At 42.6% G+C, this 16,977-nt stretch overlaps 1 protein-coding gene across 1 annotated transcript in view; it reads left to right on the top strand.

Moving 5' to 3' along the window:
* Window positions 1-13,548, top strand: part of LOC149474391 (histone-lysine N-methyltransferase 2C-like) — a 78,014-nt gene extending 64,466 nt beyond the window's left edge. The window contains exons 2-3 of the mRNA XM_089652130.1: window positions 3,768-3,856; window positions 13,246-13,548. Coding sequence (XP_089508256.1) covers window positions 3,768-3,856; window positions 13,246-13,403 — 247 coding nt within the window. The 3' untranslated portion in view covers window positions 13,404-13,548. The remainder of the gene's footprint in view (window positions 1-3,767; window positions 3,857-13,245) is intronic.
* The last annotated feature ends 3,429 nt before the right edge of the window (window positions 13,549-16,977 follow it).

Raw genomic sequence — 16,977 nt, 5'->3', positions numbered from 1 at the left:
CCTCTACGTCTCCTATGGATCACAGGACGAACTGCACTCCTCTGACCTGTTTTCAGCTGACAGCGGGCAGAAGTCAGTTTATGTTACGAAGCTGGTCCAGGCTCTGAAAAGATCCCAACCATATGGAGATTACAGAATTGTAATCTGACTGCCATTTGGGGTTCAGACCCACAGTTTACTTATTTGTGCTTAATTTTCTCCGTTGATAAGTTTCATTTACATGCACTCTTAAGTTTGTTTTTCCATAACTGTTTTTTTTTTAATAGCAGATAAAGGTAATTCTGCTTATTTATCTCTGTTTTATTGCTGGAAACCCTGTTAAATGCTTGTCACCAGGATGGTTTTTTTTTCCTAGGACGTTGTTCTGTTTAGCGTGTTGTACATTAACCGCTTCTTGACCGTCCTATAGCAGATATACTGCTACAGGGCGGCACGGGTGTACAAAATCACGTGTGTAGATACACATTACCAGGTAGGGGGTGGGTGCCCTACCCGTGCTGCCATTCGTGGCCTCGGCTGTCAATCACCGGCTCCCGGCTGCTGATTACTTGCCGGTGCCCGGTGATTGCCGAGCATCTCCGACGTGGTTTCAGTGACTCCAAGTCAGTTACCCCCCTGTGTCAGAATGCCCGCCACAGTCCCTCTATAAGTCACTGATTACTGCCATTATTAGTAAAAATTAAAAACCGCCATTTGTAAACGCTATAACTTTCACATAAACCAATTCATTTACACGTATTGGGATTTTTTTTTAGCAAAGACATGTAGCAGAATACATTTTGGCCTAAATTTATGACGACATTTGATTTATAATTTTTTTTTACTGGACATGTCTAATAGCAAAAAGTAAAAAATATTCTCAAAATTGTCAGTCTTTTTTCTTTTCAGCGCAAAAAATAAAAAATGCAGCGGTGATCAAATACCAAAGAAAGCTCAATTCGTGGGTAAAAATGGGCGTAAATTTAATTTGGGTGCAGAGTTGCATGACCACGCAATTGTCAGTTAAAGTAACGCAGTGCCGTAACGCAAATAATGGCCTGGTCAGGAAGGGGAGTAAATCCTCAGGAGGGCAAGTGGTTAATGGAAGTGCTGTTTTTGATCCTGTAGACCTGTATGTAGATCCTTGCATCGCTTTTAATGACCTATTACAAAGATGTGGTGGGAAAGCAGAAAACACCAGTAACTGAATTTTGCAACTGTGCCTTCCTGCCCTGACAGCACATCATGCATCTTTCTTTTTTTCAGAAAAATGCAGTTCCAGTATGAAAATGTCTGCTAATCATTTGTGGTAGTGCTATATTTTATCCATCTTCATGCACAGAAGGTGGCCTGGCTTTCAGCAATTCCCTGTATTTACCAGACCTTCTTTTAGCCGTATTAGTAATTAAAGCAGAACTTAATTGTATATGAGCATCACAAACTGAAAATGCTATTAATTTCATTTTTGGTATTCAAAGCAAACCCACCCATCCATGTCTCCATGCTTTATTTTTTTAAAAACATCTTGAGCAAGGGCAGATGATTTATGTAGCATCTACTTCCTAGAATCCATTTGCCCTTAGCTCAGGCATGCAGGCAGGATGGGGTACTTAGCTGAGAAAACCCCTTCTTCCCCTCCACCAGATGAAAGAGAAAAAAATGTCCATGAAGACTTTTAGGATGTATGATATATATATTATTATTAATATTATTATTATAATACAGTATTTAGCGCCAACAGTTCGCTCAGCGCTGTACATTACAATGGAAGACAATACATGAGACATTACAATAACAATACAATGCGATACACGAGGGGTTCGAGGGCCCTGTTCTTTGGAGCTTACAATCTAGGAGGGAGGGGATATATATATATATATATATATATATATATATATATATATATATATATGGGATATTGATCTGGACAGTTAAGTAGCGGGGGTTGTTGTTAATCAACTGCTTTGGTGTTAATAAAATTAGCAACAGGCGCACTCGATGGGCAACAATGAGATGACCCCCCAAAACAGGAATAGTTTACAGGTGGAGGCGACTGGCATTTTTTTTCCCCCTACTCATCTTTTCATACTGTTTTTCACTAGTTTTGCATTTGGCTAGGGTCAGCCTCACTACTGGTAGTATGAGGTGATGCCTGAACCCTACAGAGGTTGCACAGGCAGTACAACTCCATGATGGCACATCAATACGTGCCATTGCCAGAAGGTTTTCTGTGTCTGCCAGCACAGTTTGGAGAGCACATAGGAGATTCCAGGAGACAGGCAGTTACTCTAGGAGAGCTGGACAGGACCGTAGAAGGTCCTTAACCCATCAGCAAGACCGGTATCTGCTCCTCTGTGCAAGGAGGTACAGGATTAGCACTGCCAGAGCCCTACAAAATGACCTCCAGTAGGCCACTAGTGTGAATGTCTCTGACCAAACAATCAGAAACAGACTTCATGAGGGTGATCTGAGGGCCCGACGTCCTCTAGTGGGCCCTGTGCTCACTGCTTGGCACTATAGAGGTCCATTGGCATTTGCACCAGAATTGGCAGGTCTGCCACTGGCACTTTGTGCTTTTCGCAGATGAGAGCAGGTTCACTCTGAGCACATGTGACAGACATGAAAGGGTCAGGAGAAGCCGTGGAGAACGTTATGCTGCCTCTAACATTGTTCAGCATGACTGTTTTGGTGGTGGGTCAGTGATGGTCTGGAGAGGCATATCCATGGAGGGATGCACAGACCTCTACAGGCTAGACAATGGCATCCTGACTACCATTTTCAGACCCTACGCTAGTGCTGTGGGTCCTGGGTTCCTCCTGGTGCACGACACTGCCAGGCCTCATGTAGTGAGAGTATGCAGGCAGTTCCTGGAGGATGAAGGAATTGATACCATTGAATGGCCCCCACGCTTGCAAACTGGAGTGGGATGGGACTGGACTTCACTGTACGGCATGCTGAGGACTCAGAGAGGGGAGCGCACTGCCTGGCAGTGACTTCCAGGGAGGGTGAGGAGTTTTGCAGAGAGTCTGGGGACAGGCCCCATACTGCAGTGGGATGGGACAGGACAGCCCACGACAGGAGGGGGGTCCCCTTTAGAGCCGACTGCTCTTAACCCTGCTGCTTGCCTGCAGAAGGGCTACATGTAAAAAAAAAACAAAAAAAACCTGTTGCCTGGCACCCAGAAACTGCATGTCCCGGGCGTCGGGCGATAGCAATCACACATCCCTGCTTCTGCATCATTTTTTCACTTTGATTTTCAGGCTGTCTTTGAATTCAGTCCTCTGTAGGTTGATAATTTTCATTTCCATCAAACGATGGGGCATACTTTCGTTTCTGACACATTACCCAGTCCATATCAGTATAGATATCCAGCAGGAGATTTTTTCCCCATTGAGATCTGATGTGTATTTACTCTGGTTATCTTTGGATAATATTGAAATTTGTTTGATCTGGATCACTTAAGTGTGGCAAATATGCAAAAAAATCGGGAAGGGGCGAATACTTTTTCACAACACTATATGTATTCCTAATAGCTGTTATGCTTTTAAAGGACTGGTTCACTTTTGTGCACCTTATTAAAACACCTGTTATATAAACCTGTACCCAACCTGGGGATTGGTTGATTGGCGGTAAGCCGCATTCTAGAATTTCTGTCTGGTCATGCAAGGAGCCACATTTTTAAAGAAACGTTTATGTTTTATGTATGTTTTAGTCTGTGTTTATTTCTACTTCTTTTATCAAGTTCACACACATGCAGTGATTTACGTTATGGTGTTTTTATTTTATAGGCCTCGGAGTAGAGGAAAAACAACGTTGGAGGATGAAGATAGTATGGATGGAATTGAGGCAGCAGAACCAGAAAACTCTGCAGACACAGGTTAATGTCCAAATGATATATCATTTGTGCTTCCAGATTCTGAATTATTACAGCTACCTTTTTCATTCCTGCCTGATCTGCTGTGGTGCATAAATGCATGTCGCTTTGCTCTCTTGTCACGTGTTAACAAACATTGCAGTAGGCCAGCCCATTCATTTGACTTGTCTGCTTAATGCACCACAACAGACCAAAAATCACACATGCAGTGTTTTTGGGAGCTTAGAACACTACACCACAATGCACAACAGGTATTCATCCATACAGCTGCACTGGAAAGGGGCGTTGGGTGTCATTCAGACTTCAAGGCACTGCAGTGCACCAATGGGCATAACACGTTAACGCCACAATTGTGTGAACTGGATTCCTAAGATGAATGTGAATGAGATAGTAGGATTTTTTTTTAATTTTAGAAAAACTATTGTAAGAGAAACAATTGAACACTTAAGTATGCAGGGTGTTCATCCAGAGAACCAAACAACTAGCACTTTTAAAGGTAACTCAGCAATTGTCTCAAGATTTTTTTAAGTAAAATATAGTTGTTGGACCTTAGATTGCTATTTTAAAATGTGTAAATAACTGCAGATTCACAAAAAAAAAATTATATATATATATATATATATATATATATATATATATATATAAAAAAACCTATGCTTTAAATATGTGCAAATATATTGTAGTAAACATCTTTGGTTCTCTGAGATCTTCCCTCAATAAGCAAATGAGCTTCCCAAAAGACCCAACAAGCAGAATAATCAGTCAGTATTTGAATCATGGCTTCTTTCTTGAGTGATGAATGAAGATACTTGTGTGGATTCCTGTTTCCAGCATTACTATTAGATGTATATTCATGTTGGGAGGGAAAGGGGACACACTTTAGATGTGCTGGATTTTTAAACTTTTGTCGATTTTTGTGTCCGTTAGAGCCCTAGATTTCCCATTAGGCGTTTTCACAAGGTTTGCAATATCTCTAAAGCTGTAGGGGGGACCATTCATTTATCAACACTGCTTCCTAGATTTCTTTATTATGGAGTTTCATAATATGTACAGTATATATTAAAGTGGTATTAAACCCAAAAGCAAACCTTTATTATATTGCACCTTACCATTTATTAGATGTGATGGCTGCTTTCATATTCTTTTTTAGGCTTTCTTTCTTGCAAAGATGTAACATACTATTTAACACTAGCAGTGGTGCTTACAATGATCAGCTTTTATTTATTTAAAACCTTTATCCCAAAAGGAAAAATAAACTGCTGTAACTGGTTATAAAGTGTGAGCTGGAGTTTGGCTTCAGTGTGTTTCTGTATTCAAAGCCTATTGCACACGATACTGATATTTGAGCATCTGCTTTTTTTTAAACTTAATTTCAGGCACTTTTTTTTACGTGTATTTGCGCATGCTTCTACGCATATTTGCGCGCAACATTGCCTGCATATGTGCGTTTGCTCATCTGCTCGTACAATATATTCTTGTGGAAAAATCAATCAAATTTACGGTCATAAGCGTGTATTTGTACGTATACGTGTGCATTTGGGTGCAGGTGGCGTAAATTACTGACCTAAAGTTCAGGCAGCTGGATCCTGTAGAAATCTTCTATGCAGTTATGACAGGTTCTTTCACAAAAATGAAAAAGTGCCATAAATTAGGGGTGTATCCACCCATCAAAAAGCATTTTCCCGACTCGCCATAATTGGAAGTGTGGATTCTAAACCAAAAAGCTTATAAGAAAAAGCTGACTAGAGCAGGCCTACCAAAAAAGATGGTATATTATGAATCCTATGCGGAGTAAATATTCGCTATAAATAGTGGATGCAAATATTTTATTGAAATCAATTAGATCATGAAAAGGTAGGCATTGGAATCATGGTGAACACATTGTCAATCATGAAAATAAAATCAGTAAATAAAAACAAAAAACAAATAAGCGTTCGGCGGTTTCACTTAGCTGCATCCATAGCAGAAAAGGCCAAACTGAATATTGGGCAAAGCCATCTTCTATGTTTTGGTATAGGAAGTCCATAGTGTTAAATACAAATATAAGTATATCTTCAGGGTTTGAGTTTCTTAATCTTTGTCTTCTATCATTGAGGTGTCGAACATTTGAAGGAAATGTTTATCAAAATGAAATGATGAAAGATGAGTGATGAAATTCCTGAAGAATAAATATGTGATAAGTAAAGGATCCTGGAATAGATGTTATAGGCCTGTGTTTTATCTTGGATCATCAAGCTTAACCCCTAATACAAAAAACATGGCTTCTAAAGGAGGAATATATCATCGTAATCAATATTACCTTCTTTGCCATTCATTATCACATAGATTGGTTAAGAAAATTGCGTTGTGTATGGCCAACTTCAGTCGGCCGATATTCCTTAAATAGGATACTTTCAGTGGATAACAGTAATGATAAATCTAAAATAATAAGGGCATTAATATATAAGAAATCAATCAGGATTATGGGCAGTTCCAAAAGAGAAAATAATTACCCTGATGGAGATCATATTTGTTTCCACTTGTAGACTATGGATCTATGTAGATCCTGAAAAAGATGAGAGGTGTATACCCTCCTAGATGCCAAACATTGTATAAGCTAAAGTGGGTATATCTTGAATGTGCATATTGCACTGGACATATATGTAAATAGCCTTCTAATGGCTCCAAAAATTCCTCTTCTATATAAGTGCAAAGCGGTTCTTTTGAGAGGTTCTTAGGACAGACCGTCCCGTTTTCCATACGATAATACTTATCGCAAGATAAATCAATATTCACCTATAAAAGGCCCAAAAATTTCTCTATAAATAAGAGTACTGTAGTTCCTAAATGAGGTTCAGAACATTAAAGTCCCGTTATTATAGATTGCAAGATATGACTTCGCTCTATTTAAGAATTACTTGCCAGCGGTGGAAGTGATATTGCACCACTTATAATTAAATGAACTCCCAGGAGTCATCCTAAGTACTGGCGGTTTTCCGTCTTGCCCAGTGTTTGTCCAAGATGGAGGCGCGTGGCGTGCCTCTTTCCCCTCATGGACATCGTAGCATGGAAGGACGCAGAACGTGCTGATGTCACTATGTTGACGCGTTTCGTCCACCAATCATTGCGGACTTCGTCGGAAGTGATGACAGGTTCTTTTCCTGCTTCCGAAATTTTCAGCTCTTTGATGATTAATAGCACCTAGTCGTCTTTGATGCTGCGGTAAACAAGCTTCCGATGAACCCACCGCCTCCATTTGGGAAAAGTTCTTTCATTGATTACACTGCATGGAGGAGAGTCTGATGAATCACAAGATTCTCTACCCCCTGTTCACAGATCCAGTTACATGTATGGGATCAATTAAAGAACTTTTCCCAATGAAGAGGGAGAAGGGGACGGAACCCTGTAGGTCACTACACCTTCACAGAAAAGACTAGACTATTAACCCCTGCAATACTAAAACTTCAGCAATAGGAAGATGACCTGTCACCAATGCATAGAAGGTTTCTGCAGGATCCAACTGCCTGCAGAGTATGGGACATGCTTCATAGGTAAGTAAGGTCAGTTGAGTGTATCAGTCTCCGGTGTGTGTTTCTGTGACTGATAGGAGGGAGCTATTCCATTACTGGTTGACAAGCGTCCATCCATCCATTAAGGAGGCATCTGACAGGATCCAAGTTGCACCCACCAAGGGAGACATCTGTGTAGTTGTATACCACCCAGAGGGAGGATAGTCAGTTAAACGGCACAACCCATCCATTCCATCCTGAGAGGGGGACCTCTGGTTATATCATTTTACATGCGTATTTAAAGATACGCATCTGGTGAGTGCGTATTTTTACTATAATTTATTGGCACGCCACTGAAGTTTGAAGTCACCATCAACTCCTGTATCAAGCACTTTACCACGAATGTCAATGTCAAGATTTTACTATTCATTTGAGATGATTTTTAAGCACTGCACTTTATGAATTATTAGTTTTATGAGGTTTTTACAAGGTCAGTAAAGCTATTGAGAAGGCACTGCTGCATCTATTCCCCCTTTTCCTCTTCTTCACACAGCACTCAAGCTGCTGTCAATCAAATGCAGTAAGGAGGAAGTGTGCGCAGGGCAAAGTCCCACTGTGTAAATCTTTGGAACGTGGCTCAATAGACACACAGCTCAGTAGCGCTCAGACACTGTGTGCCTCCATAGCAAACTGCTTGCTATGGGGGCACGCTAAGAAGAGGAGAAGCCAAGATCGCAGGCAGGGGACCCGAGAAGAGTAGGATATGGGCCGCTTTGTGCAACGTCACTGTGTTTACCATGGAGTTTAGTAACACTTTTTAAGCTTTAATCTTCTGGATTGGAAATCTGTCCATAAAGACCTTTCCCATTTAGTGCAGTAGAATTTTTACTGCATCTCTATCCTTGGTTGGGGTGAATTGTATACTTGAGAACATCTAATGCTGTCTTAAGACTCAGATTACACAGGATAGAACAAGGCAGTTTCTGTCCTACAGATAACTATACAGCTGGATCAGAGCTAAAGAAGTTGACAGCATTTCTTATTGCTGTGGAAATGTTTTTCTTTCTATTTACAGCTGGATTCTGCAAAGCAAACAAAATGAAGTCCAAACTAAGTCCTTGCTGTATACATGACATCCTGCGGTACCTTATCTTGCCTCTCCATTCCTGTAGAAGTCCTAGAACCTCCGGGTATTGAGCATATGTGCTTGTGTCCCCCTGACCTCCAACGGTGTTGCAAAGTAAAATGCTCTTCTCAGAGACATCTGATGGAAGCAGCCATTGTGTGGCTAAATAGCTGTCTTCTAGTTCAAGGGTATTGATTTTATTGGGTATATAGCTGCATAGGTTCAGTTTCACTGATCAAGAACTTGTATGAGAGTGCGCAATTGGAGGATGGAAATTTCCTATAGAGATTTCTGAGGTGATTTTGTTGTAGATTGCTGCTTTGTCTGCATTCTCTGTGAATGCTGTACTGAACTCGTCCAGCTCTATCAGCATATGCACCTTTTTTTTGTAGATGACACACACGACATGTCTGCACCTAGTTTTGGGTAATTCTTTTATTTTCGGTAGTGGTGTCCTCAGGATAAAGGCAGATGGATTCTTGGGTTGTACTTTGCTGATTGCAGAATGAGCTGTTTCTTTGACTGAGAGGTGGTCACCTTTATGAAGCCTTGTTGGTTGTAACACTTAAAAGTCAAATTCTTCGATTTTTGCTTTGAATATCAAATTTGCATGTTTAAAAATGTTTGGAGTAAAATGATGAACATTGGCCCCTCTTCACTAGAATTTTTTTTAAGGAATCACTCCTTATGGCATATAAGCTTTTTCCCCACATTGGACCTCCTGAAGACGCAACAGAAAGTGAAAGGAAATCTCTGTAAAATGAGGGAAAATCTGCTCTTAAGCCGGCCATGGGCGGATCAAAATTCAAATGGTTCAGCAGGAACCAGACAATTTTGATCTGTCTGTAGGCAGGTTGGTTGTACTGAAGTTGATCTATCTGTAGCTGCAGGGCAGTGATCATTAACCTGTGCAGTGCCATGCCAGTTACTTCTTGTTTCTACAAAAATGTAAAGAGCTGACACAGCATGTTTAAGATCTTTCCATAGATGTTCGGTAGAATTCAGATCGGGGCTCAAAGAAGGCCACTTAATATATTCCAAAACATAACGAAGTCCTCCATGTTTCACATTATTATATTTTTATTCTTATACAGTATTTATAAAGCGCCAATAGTTCACTCAGCGCTGTACATTACAAGACATTAGTCCTTTCCTTTGAAAGCTTCATTTTTTTCATCTATGAACAGCACTGATGTGACTTGCTAGAAAGCTCCAGTGTTGTTTGATCTGTCTAAAGGACATTCTTCCAGAAGCATTAATGCTTGTCAGTATGCATTTTGGTAAATTCCAGTCTGGCTTTTGTTTTTCTTTCAACAGTGGTGTCTCCCTGGTTCATCTTCCTTTGAAAACACTGTTGCTCCAAAAGAGCTGAATGTTATGATCAGAAACTGTTGTACTACTTTGGAAGTTTTTCTTTGCTCTGTCTACCAATTCGCACGATTCCTTCTTTTCAATCTGGGGTTGATTTTCTTCTTATGACCACGTCTAGGGCAGTTGGCTACACTCCCTTGGACTTTAAAGTATAACTAAAGACAACACTTTTTTTTTTTTTTTAAGTTTTGAATAGAGGGGAGATAGAGTGGAACACCTGTCAGATTTTATTGCTGTCTGTGCCCACCTTTAAGGAGATTCACCTCTTCTATTTGTCCTGTATACCATTATTATTGAAAGTGAAAGCAAAAGAAAAACCCACATTTTGGGTTGTCCCCAGAAAAGTAATAGAGGGGAAATCTTCCAATGGGGATACTAGTTCTGGTGACCTGGGGGTCCCTAAGGAATCTCTTAATTTTCAGGGATTTCCTCTCATTTCCTGTTTGGCTATTGGACAGGAAGTGAAGGGAAATCTCTGCAATAGGACACTGATGCCGAAAAAGGAAATCTGGCAGGGGTTATAACCTTCCCTTTTATCCCCCCCCCCCCCCCCAAAAAAAAAAAGTGTTGCCTATAGTTCTACTTTAAGGCAGAGTTCCAGTTCTTGTGTTTGTTAAAAATCAGCAGCTACAAAACCTCTGTCCCAGGGTCCAGCGATGTGCTCACCCGCACCATCTCTTTTCTGCCTCCTCTCTTTTCGGTGCTGGCATCAGAACTGTCGGCGCCAGGCTGTGACAGCTTGCATCTTCACAGCTGGGTGTTCACTGCACATGCTTGAGTCGCGCTGCGTATTCTGATTGGTTCGGCAGTCTTCTGTGACCTGTGAAAGTTCCTAGGAGACTGGGAGGAAGGAGGGGGACGAACGTCCGGCTAACTGGGCTGGAAGTGGGAGCAGGTACCTGTCCAAACCAGGTACCAGCTCCCCCCTCCCCCCTCCCAAAAGGTGCCAAATATGGCAGTGGAGGGGGAGGAGGAAAACGAACAGAGCTTCCACTTTTCAGTGGAACTCTACTTTAACCACCTCCTGCCCATAGGGCATCCATGGATGTCCTGGGTTGGGGTAGTTACACTGGGATGATGCCTGCAGCTACAGGCATCATCCCAGCATTAAAATATGCAAACAGAAATTGTCTTTCATGCAGAACTTATTTGAGTGGCTAAACAGCCACTCAATCCCTTTGTCGGGCAGCGCAAGTGGATCTCACCCTCCTGCTGCTATCGCTGCTTATCCTGGGCTCAACTGTCTGATCATGGAGCCCAGGACCGCTGTAACTGGTGGCTAAGATGACATTACACAGAGAGAGTGGGGAACTGACATTGTTCCTCCCTCTCTGAGACCCCAGAAGCACCAAGATTTCGTCACTTCCATTTTTGGTTCTTTGTTTACCTGGCTATTAGCGGCCAGTAATGCAGCCGATTAGATCAGTCTGTGTCTGATCGGCTCCATTGGAGCCCAGAGGAGAGTTTTGGGGTCTAATAGACCCTAGATCTTTCCACAGAGGACCTGTCACGGCCCATGCTTTCACAAAGGATGTTGTTCATCCCTTGTGAAAGCAATAAAGTTGAAAAAAAATTAAAGTGACAGTAAAAATATAAAATAAAACTATAAAAAAATTTAAAGCACAACCAATGTACTGTAATGATTAGCTCTGTATGAATGATCGTAGAATATAGCTTAGTGTAGCATCACCTATAGCAGTCCTGTTCCTATAAGGCAAACAAGCCTAGCTTATTGGTACGTGGCTGCCTCCGGGAATGCCATGGTTAGTGGCCAGGAAGTACAGGAGGCTGAAGAAAGGAAGAACAAGAGAGTTCCTGTGGTCCCAGGACTGAAAAGAATGGCTGGTACTGGTGTCTCACAGGAATGTAGTCAGCAGGATGTGTCAGATGGGTCAGTTCAGGCACAGACAGAGGCATGGTCAACAAGCAGGCAAAAGGATCAGTCCAGGCAGCAGGCAGAAATGTGGTTAATAAACAGACTAGGATTGGTACAGGCTGCAGACAGAGGCAATAGTGAACTGGTGTGGCGGTGACCAGGGACACTATGACTGGTTTGACAGTGATCAGGGACATAATGACTGGTGTGGTGGTGATCAGGGAAACTGTAGCTTCTAAGGTGCTGGTGATCACAGACCGTGTGAGTGGGTGGCAGTGATTACGAACAATGAGTTTTGTGGCGGTAATTAATGAAACTGTGAGTGGGTGGCAATGATTAGGAACAATATGAGTTTTGTGCTGGTGATGAGGGGCACTGGGACTGGCGTGGCGGTGATGAGGGGCACTGGGACTGGCGTGACAGATACTGACTGGTGACAGTGAGTTAAAAAGAAACAAAAAATGTTTTTAAATACATTTTTTTTTTCTTTTACATACTGTCACCCTATTAGTACAGTGTCACCTTAGTGACACTGTACTGCTCTGGATGGGTGATGAGGATTTTTTTTTTTTTTCTACAATGTGATTGCTTTTACAATCATCATGGCAATGCAATTATTTAGCTCTTTGGCTGCATTCCTGCAGCCATTGAGAAATACTGTGATATCTGTGATTAACTGTAGCTATCACATGGTATAGGTCTGCTGTGAATGGCCCTGTACTCTGTGATCTCTGTGACCAATTAGAGATCACACTGTAGTGAACAATGATGCCAGGAAATGACATATTTATTTCTGTCCATGGGATTGCTGATTGGCTACAGGGCTCACATGGCACCAGGATTGCTCACAGCCCTGTTCAATTACAGGTGTTCACTGATCACACAGACACAAGTGGTGGATGCAGGGGGGTGGGGGTGGGGTATGGGTGCATCTGCCTGCATCAGCACTGCTCCAATCCGGCCGTTTATCTACTATGGCTGACCTGGAAGCGGTAGACTGAATACGAGACTGAAGATGTGTTATACTAATTACAGAAAACTGTTGGTTTGAAATATCAATATGATACAATTATTTATAATCTTCTCCAGGCCATTTTGGCATATTTTTGGACATTAAGTAATGATCTCTTTGTTAGTTTTTTTTTTTTTTTTTTTTTTTACTCTTTACTCTGACAAATCAAAGGTTGTACTTGAGACTTAATCCCTTTTCAGGAGGAATGCAGCATTGTTTCAATGAGCTGCAAGGATACCGACAAATTTGTCCACATCTTTGTCTTTTTGCTTGCCTCAGTCTTGCTGATAACCCAATACAAAGCTAGCAAGCTGCCAAATAGACTACCAAATCAGTATTGCTAGACAATCTGCTCCCTGGAATAGATGGAGAGATAAAAGTCACAAAGTGGAACCAAGGCTGAAGGTTACAGTAACAAATCCATAGTTTATAGTTCATCTTAATTTTCAATACAGCTTCATTCACATCTCAAAACACTTTAACAATGGTAAACAGCTAAATCTTCTATTTTCTTTTCAGACATTAAAGAAAAACCTGTGGAAGATGGTGCCCAGACCGAAACAACGGACGCTGAGCAGCTAACACCTATCCTTCAGCGCTCTTTATCCGAGGAGTCTGAGCACTCCACTGCCTCTGTTGGAGTTGAGGCCAAAAGCAGGTCTGTGTGCACTAAGTAGACCGATGCTGAGTCAGGGCTGGGGGAAGGGCTTTTGTAGAGGGGGAATAATTGGGTAGAGAATGTTGGGAGTGAGATCTGTAGTGTTAGCAGGCTGCATGAGCAGCTGCCAAACTAGATCCTGGATGTCTTAATTATTGCAAAGAAGAGTGATCGAGAATGATGTATCCTATGTCCTTTAGTTAACAGTTGGATAAAAGGTTTCCAGGGTGTGAACATTCTAAAACTCTTTTTGTACTCACTTCTGATGTGTTTCTTTAAGTTGACAAGCAGCAGTTTCCTTTATTTCTATAAGTAATTGTTTTGGCTTAAAATAACTTTAATAGTCTTTCAAATCTGGTCTGGAATCCTTTAATACTTTGGCTTGTGTGATATCGAAGAAACAAAGTAACAAGACGAGTAGGGTAAAGACGTGACTTGTAGAAAATGTTAAGAATTACTCAAACTATTTTGTAAAAATTTTAATATAAATGCTACAATGGTTTTAGATATGAGTATAGTGCAGTAGCTGTTCTTCTTTTCAGTTAATTTAATTTGTCTTTATTATAAAATGTAAAGCAGAACTCCATTCAAAAAGCAAACACCGCTTAGCCTTTTTCATTTTTTTTTTAATTCAATAAAAAAAACTGTTCTAAAATACTGCATGTGCAGCTTTGTGAAGTGATACCATATTTCAGTAGCGAAAACTTGCGATAATTAAATGTTGGCGATAGCCGACATTCTTTATCAACAGCTTTCACAGTTGTTAAAGTGTTACTAAATCCAGAACCCTGCATTTACTATATCTGGTCTTCCATAGTACACAGAACATGGAAATGCAATTATTTTAGTAAATATAAACTGCTAAATACCTTTTCTCATCAGCAGTTAGAGCAGTCTTGTGACTTCTATCAGTGTCCAGCCGAGAACATGTTAAAGCTTGTAGGAGGAGTTTTCATTCTGCTGTAGGAGGATGCAGAACCCCTGACCTCTGTCTGGACAGTGCTGATTGGCCCTGTGCTGATCACATGCACTCTACCTAAAGTATCAGATAATAGGAGGGGGACACTGGAAGAAGGGGAGGATCAGAGAAGTCAGGTACAAATAGCCTTTTTACACAATGCAGAGGATTAGCCCCGTAGGTTCCACAGTGAGTATAACAAGTATGCTTTACTGCATATACAGACTGATTTTACTGTTTTGGGTATAGTAACGCTTTAAGGAGCCTGAGGCTGCCACGTCCCTGACAACCATGACTCATCTGCTGTCAGAAAAAAAAGAGGTCTGCCTCCCTCCGCTAAAAAACAAACTAAGGGGTAAAGCCACCTGGTGATGTCACTGGGTGACCCCTGCCCCCTTATGACATCATCGACCAGGATGCAGGGGGTCACAAAACTGCATAGTGAATTGGCAATTACAGGATTGCATGCGATTTAGGGAAAATGTGTCCAGGCACCTAAATACCGTATGCATTTCAGTGTTAGACATTTACCTTTTCTGGTCTTCTCACTCTACTAAGAAACACACAAACTATGATGTAAAATATGTAGTGATTGCATTTAGCATGAAACCCAGCTAGTATGGTTTCAGCTCTTGCACTATTTATTCCATCTCCCAGTCTAATTTGTGAATAGCATCAAAAATTACTGTAGCTATGAGATTCTCTCTGTTCTAGAGAGATGTTTCCACATTTGTTGGTTGGCTACTTTGGTACAGGTAGACTTTAAAGTGGCTGTCTATTAAGACTAAAGTGGAAAGCCACTTTAAATAGCGTACAGTGACCAAAGGTGGTGGGGGTTCCCTTATGTTGTTTGCCAGAAATTTGTGGGACCAATTTTACAAGAGGTGTGTCGTCTTTCTTCAAAAGGAACAAAAAACAAGTAAATTTGAATGCTCCATGAGTACCAAATAATGCATATCCACACTGGTTCAGTATGTGAAATCACTGCAACAGGTGAAAGCGCCTCTCTATTCTTAGAGCAGTCTTTCCCAACTTTGTTACCTTGGAGGAACCCTTGAAATAATATTTAGCTACCAGGGAACCTCTGCTAAAAATTAGATCTACAGTTCATGGTATGTGATTTAAAAAAAAAAAAAAAAAAAAAAGATAGGAATAAACAAAGTATTAAAGAATGTGCAGTGCCCACAGAATGGGACACCCAGAGAAGATCATTTTACAGCTCTACTTTGCTTTATTTATTTTCTCTAATCACTAAATGAATAATAATAATGGCCAGAAAAAAAGAACTGTGAATTAGCCCAGTGTGGCCATGCAACGCCCCTATCCAATTTATCCACTCCACCCCCCATTCAACCCCTTCCCTTCTACCCTTCACCCCCATCACCCCAACTTCCCATATTATTCTACATTACATATCCCCCACCCCCACTATCATCCCACAACTCCCCCACCCACTATCTCCCACCCCAAACATTCCACCCCCTAAAAATCTCTAACATCTCCACCCCTCCTCAAACATCTCCACCTCTAAAATCTACCCCAACCCACCAAATTACCACCCCCAATCACCCCAACATACCCACACACCAATCCTCCACCCAACCAACACCCCACACCCCCACCCCACACCCCAACCACCACACAACCCACACAACCAACAACCAACCCCACAACCCCCAACAACCCCAACCCACCCACACACACCACCAACAAACCCCAACACCCACACCACAACCACACAACCCCACACAAACCAACCCACAACACCACAAACCACCCAAACAACCCACACAAAACAACAACAACACCCACCAAACACCCACAACACACCCCCAACCACCCCAACAACACCACAACAAACCACCACACAAAAAAACACCAACACCAACCCCCAAAACCCCAACACACCACACACCACACACCCAAACCACAACCCCCCACAAACCCCCCCACAACCCCAACCAACACCCACACAACCCCACAACCACCCACCACAAACCCCACACCACACCACCACACACCACCCCAACACACCCCCACACAACCACCCCACAACACACCACACCCACACACCCCCAAACCCCCCCCACACCCAAACACCAACCCCCACACACCCCACCCCCCACACACCCCCACAACCCCCCACCCCTCCCCCCTCTCCACCCCCCCACACCTCCACACCCCCCACCTCCCCCACACACACCCCCACACACCACACCCCCACTCCTCCCCCACACCTCTCCCCTCACTCACATCCCCCCCATCATCACCTCACCCCCCACTCCCCTCCCCCTCACTCACACACCCCCACACTCTCCACTCCCCCCTCACTCACTCTCCCCCCCTCTCTCTCCTCCTCTCCCCCCTCTTTCCTCTCCCCCTCTCTCACTCTCCCCCCTCTCACCTCTACCCCCCCTCTCTCTCTCCCCCCTCTCTCTCCTCCCCCCCCCTCACTCCCTCTCCCCCCCTCTCTCTCCTCCCCCCTCTCTCTCCCTCTCTCCCTCCTCTCTCCCTCTCCCCCCCTCCTCCCCCTCTCTCCCCCCTCTCCCCCTCTCCCCCCCCTTTCTTCCCCCTCTCCCCTCCTCCCCCTCTCCCCCCCCTCTCCCCCCTCTCTCTCCTCCTCCCCCCTCTCATA

Source organism: Staurois parvus, unplaced genomic scaffold, assembly GCF_062004578.1.
Source record: "Staurois parvus isolate SC_StPar_1 unplaced genomic scaffold, SC_StPar_1.0 ptg000005l, whole genome shotgun sequence".
Lineage (NCBI taxonomy): Eukaryota > Metazoa > Chordata > Amphibia > Anura > Ranidae > Staurois > Staurois parvus.
Note: the sequence above shows the minus strand (reverse complement) of the source record. Positions and strands in the feature narration are given on the sequence as shown.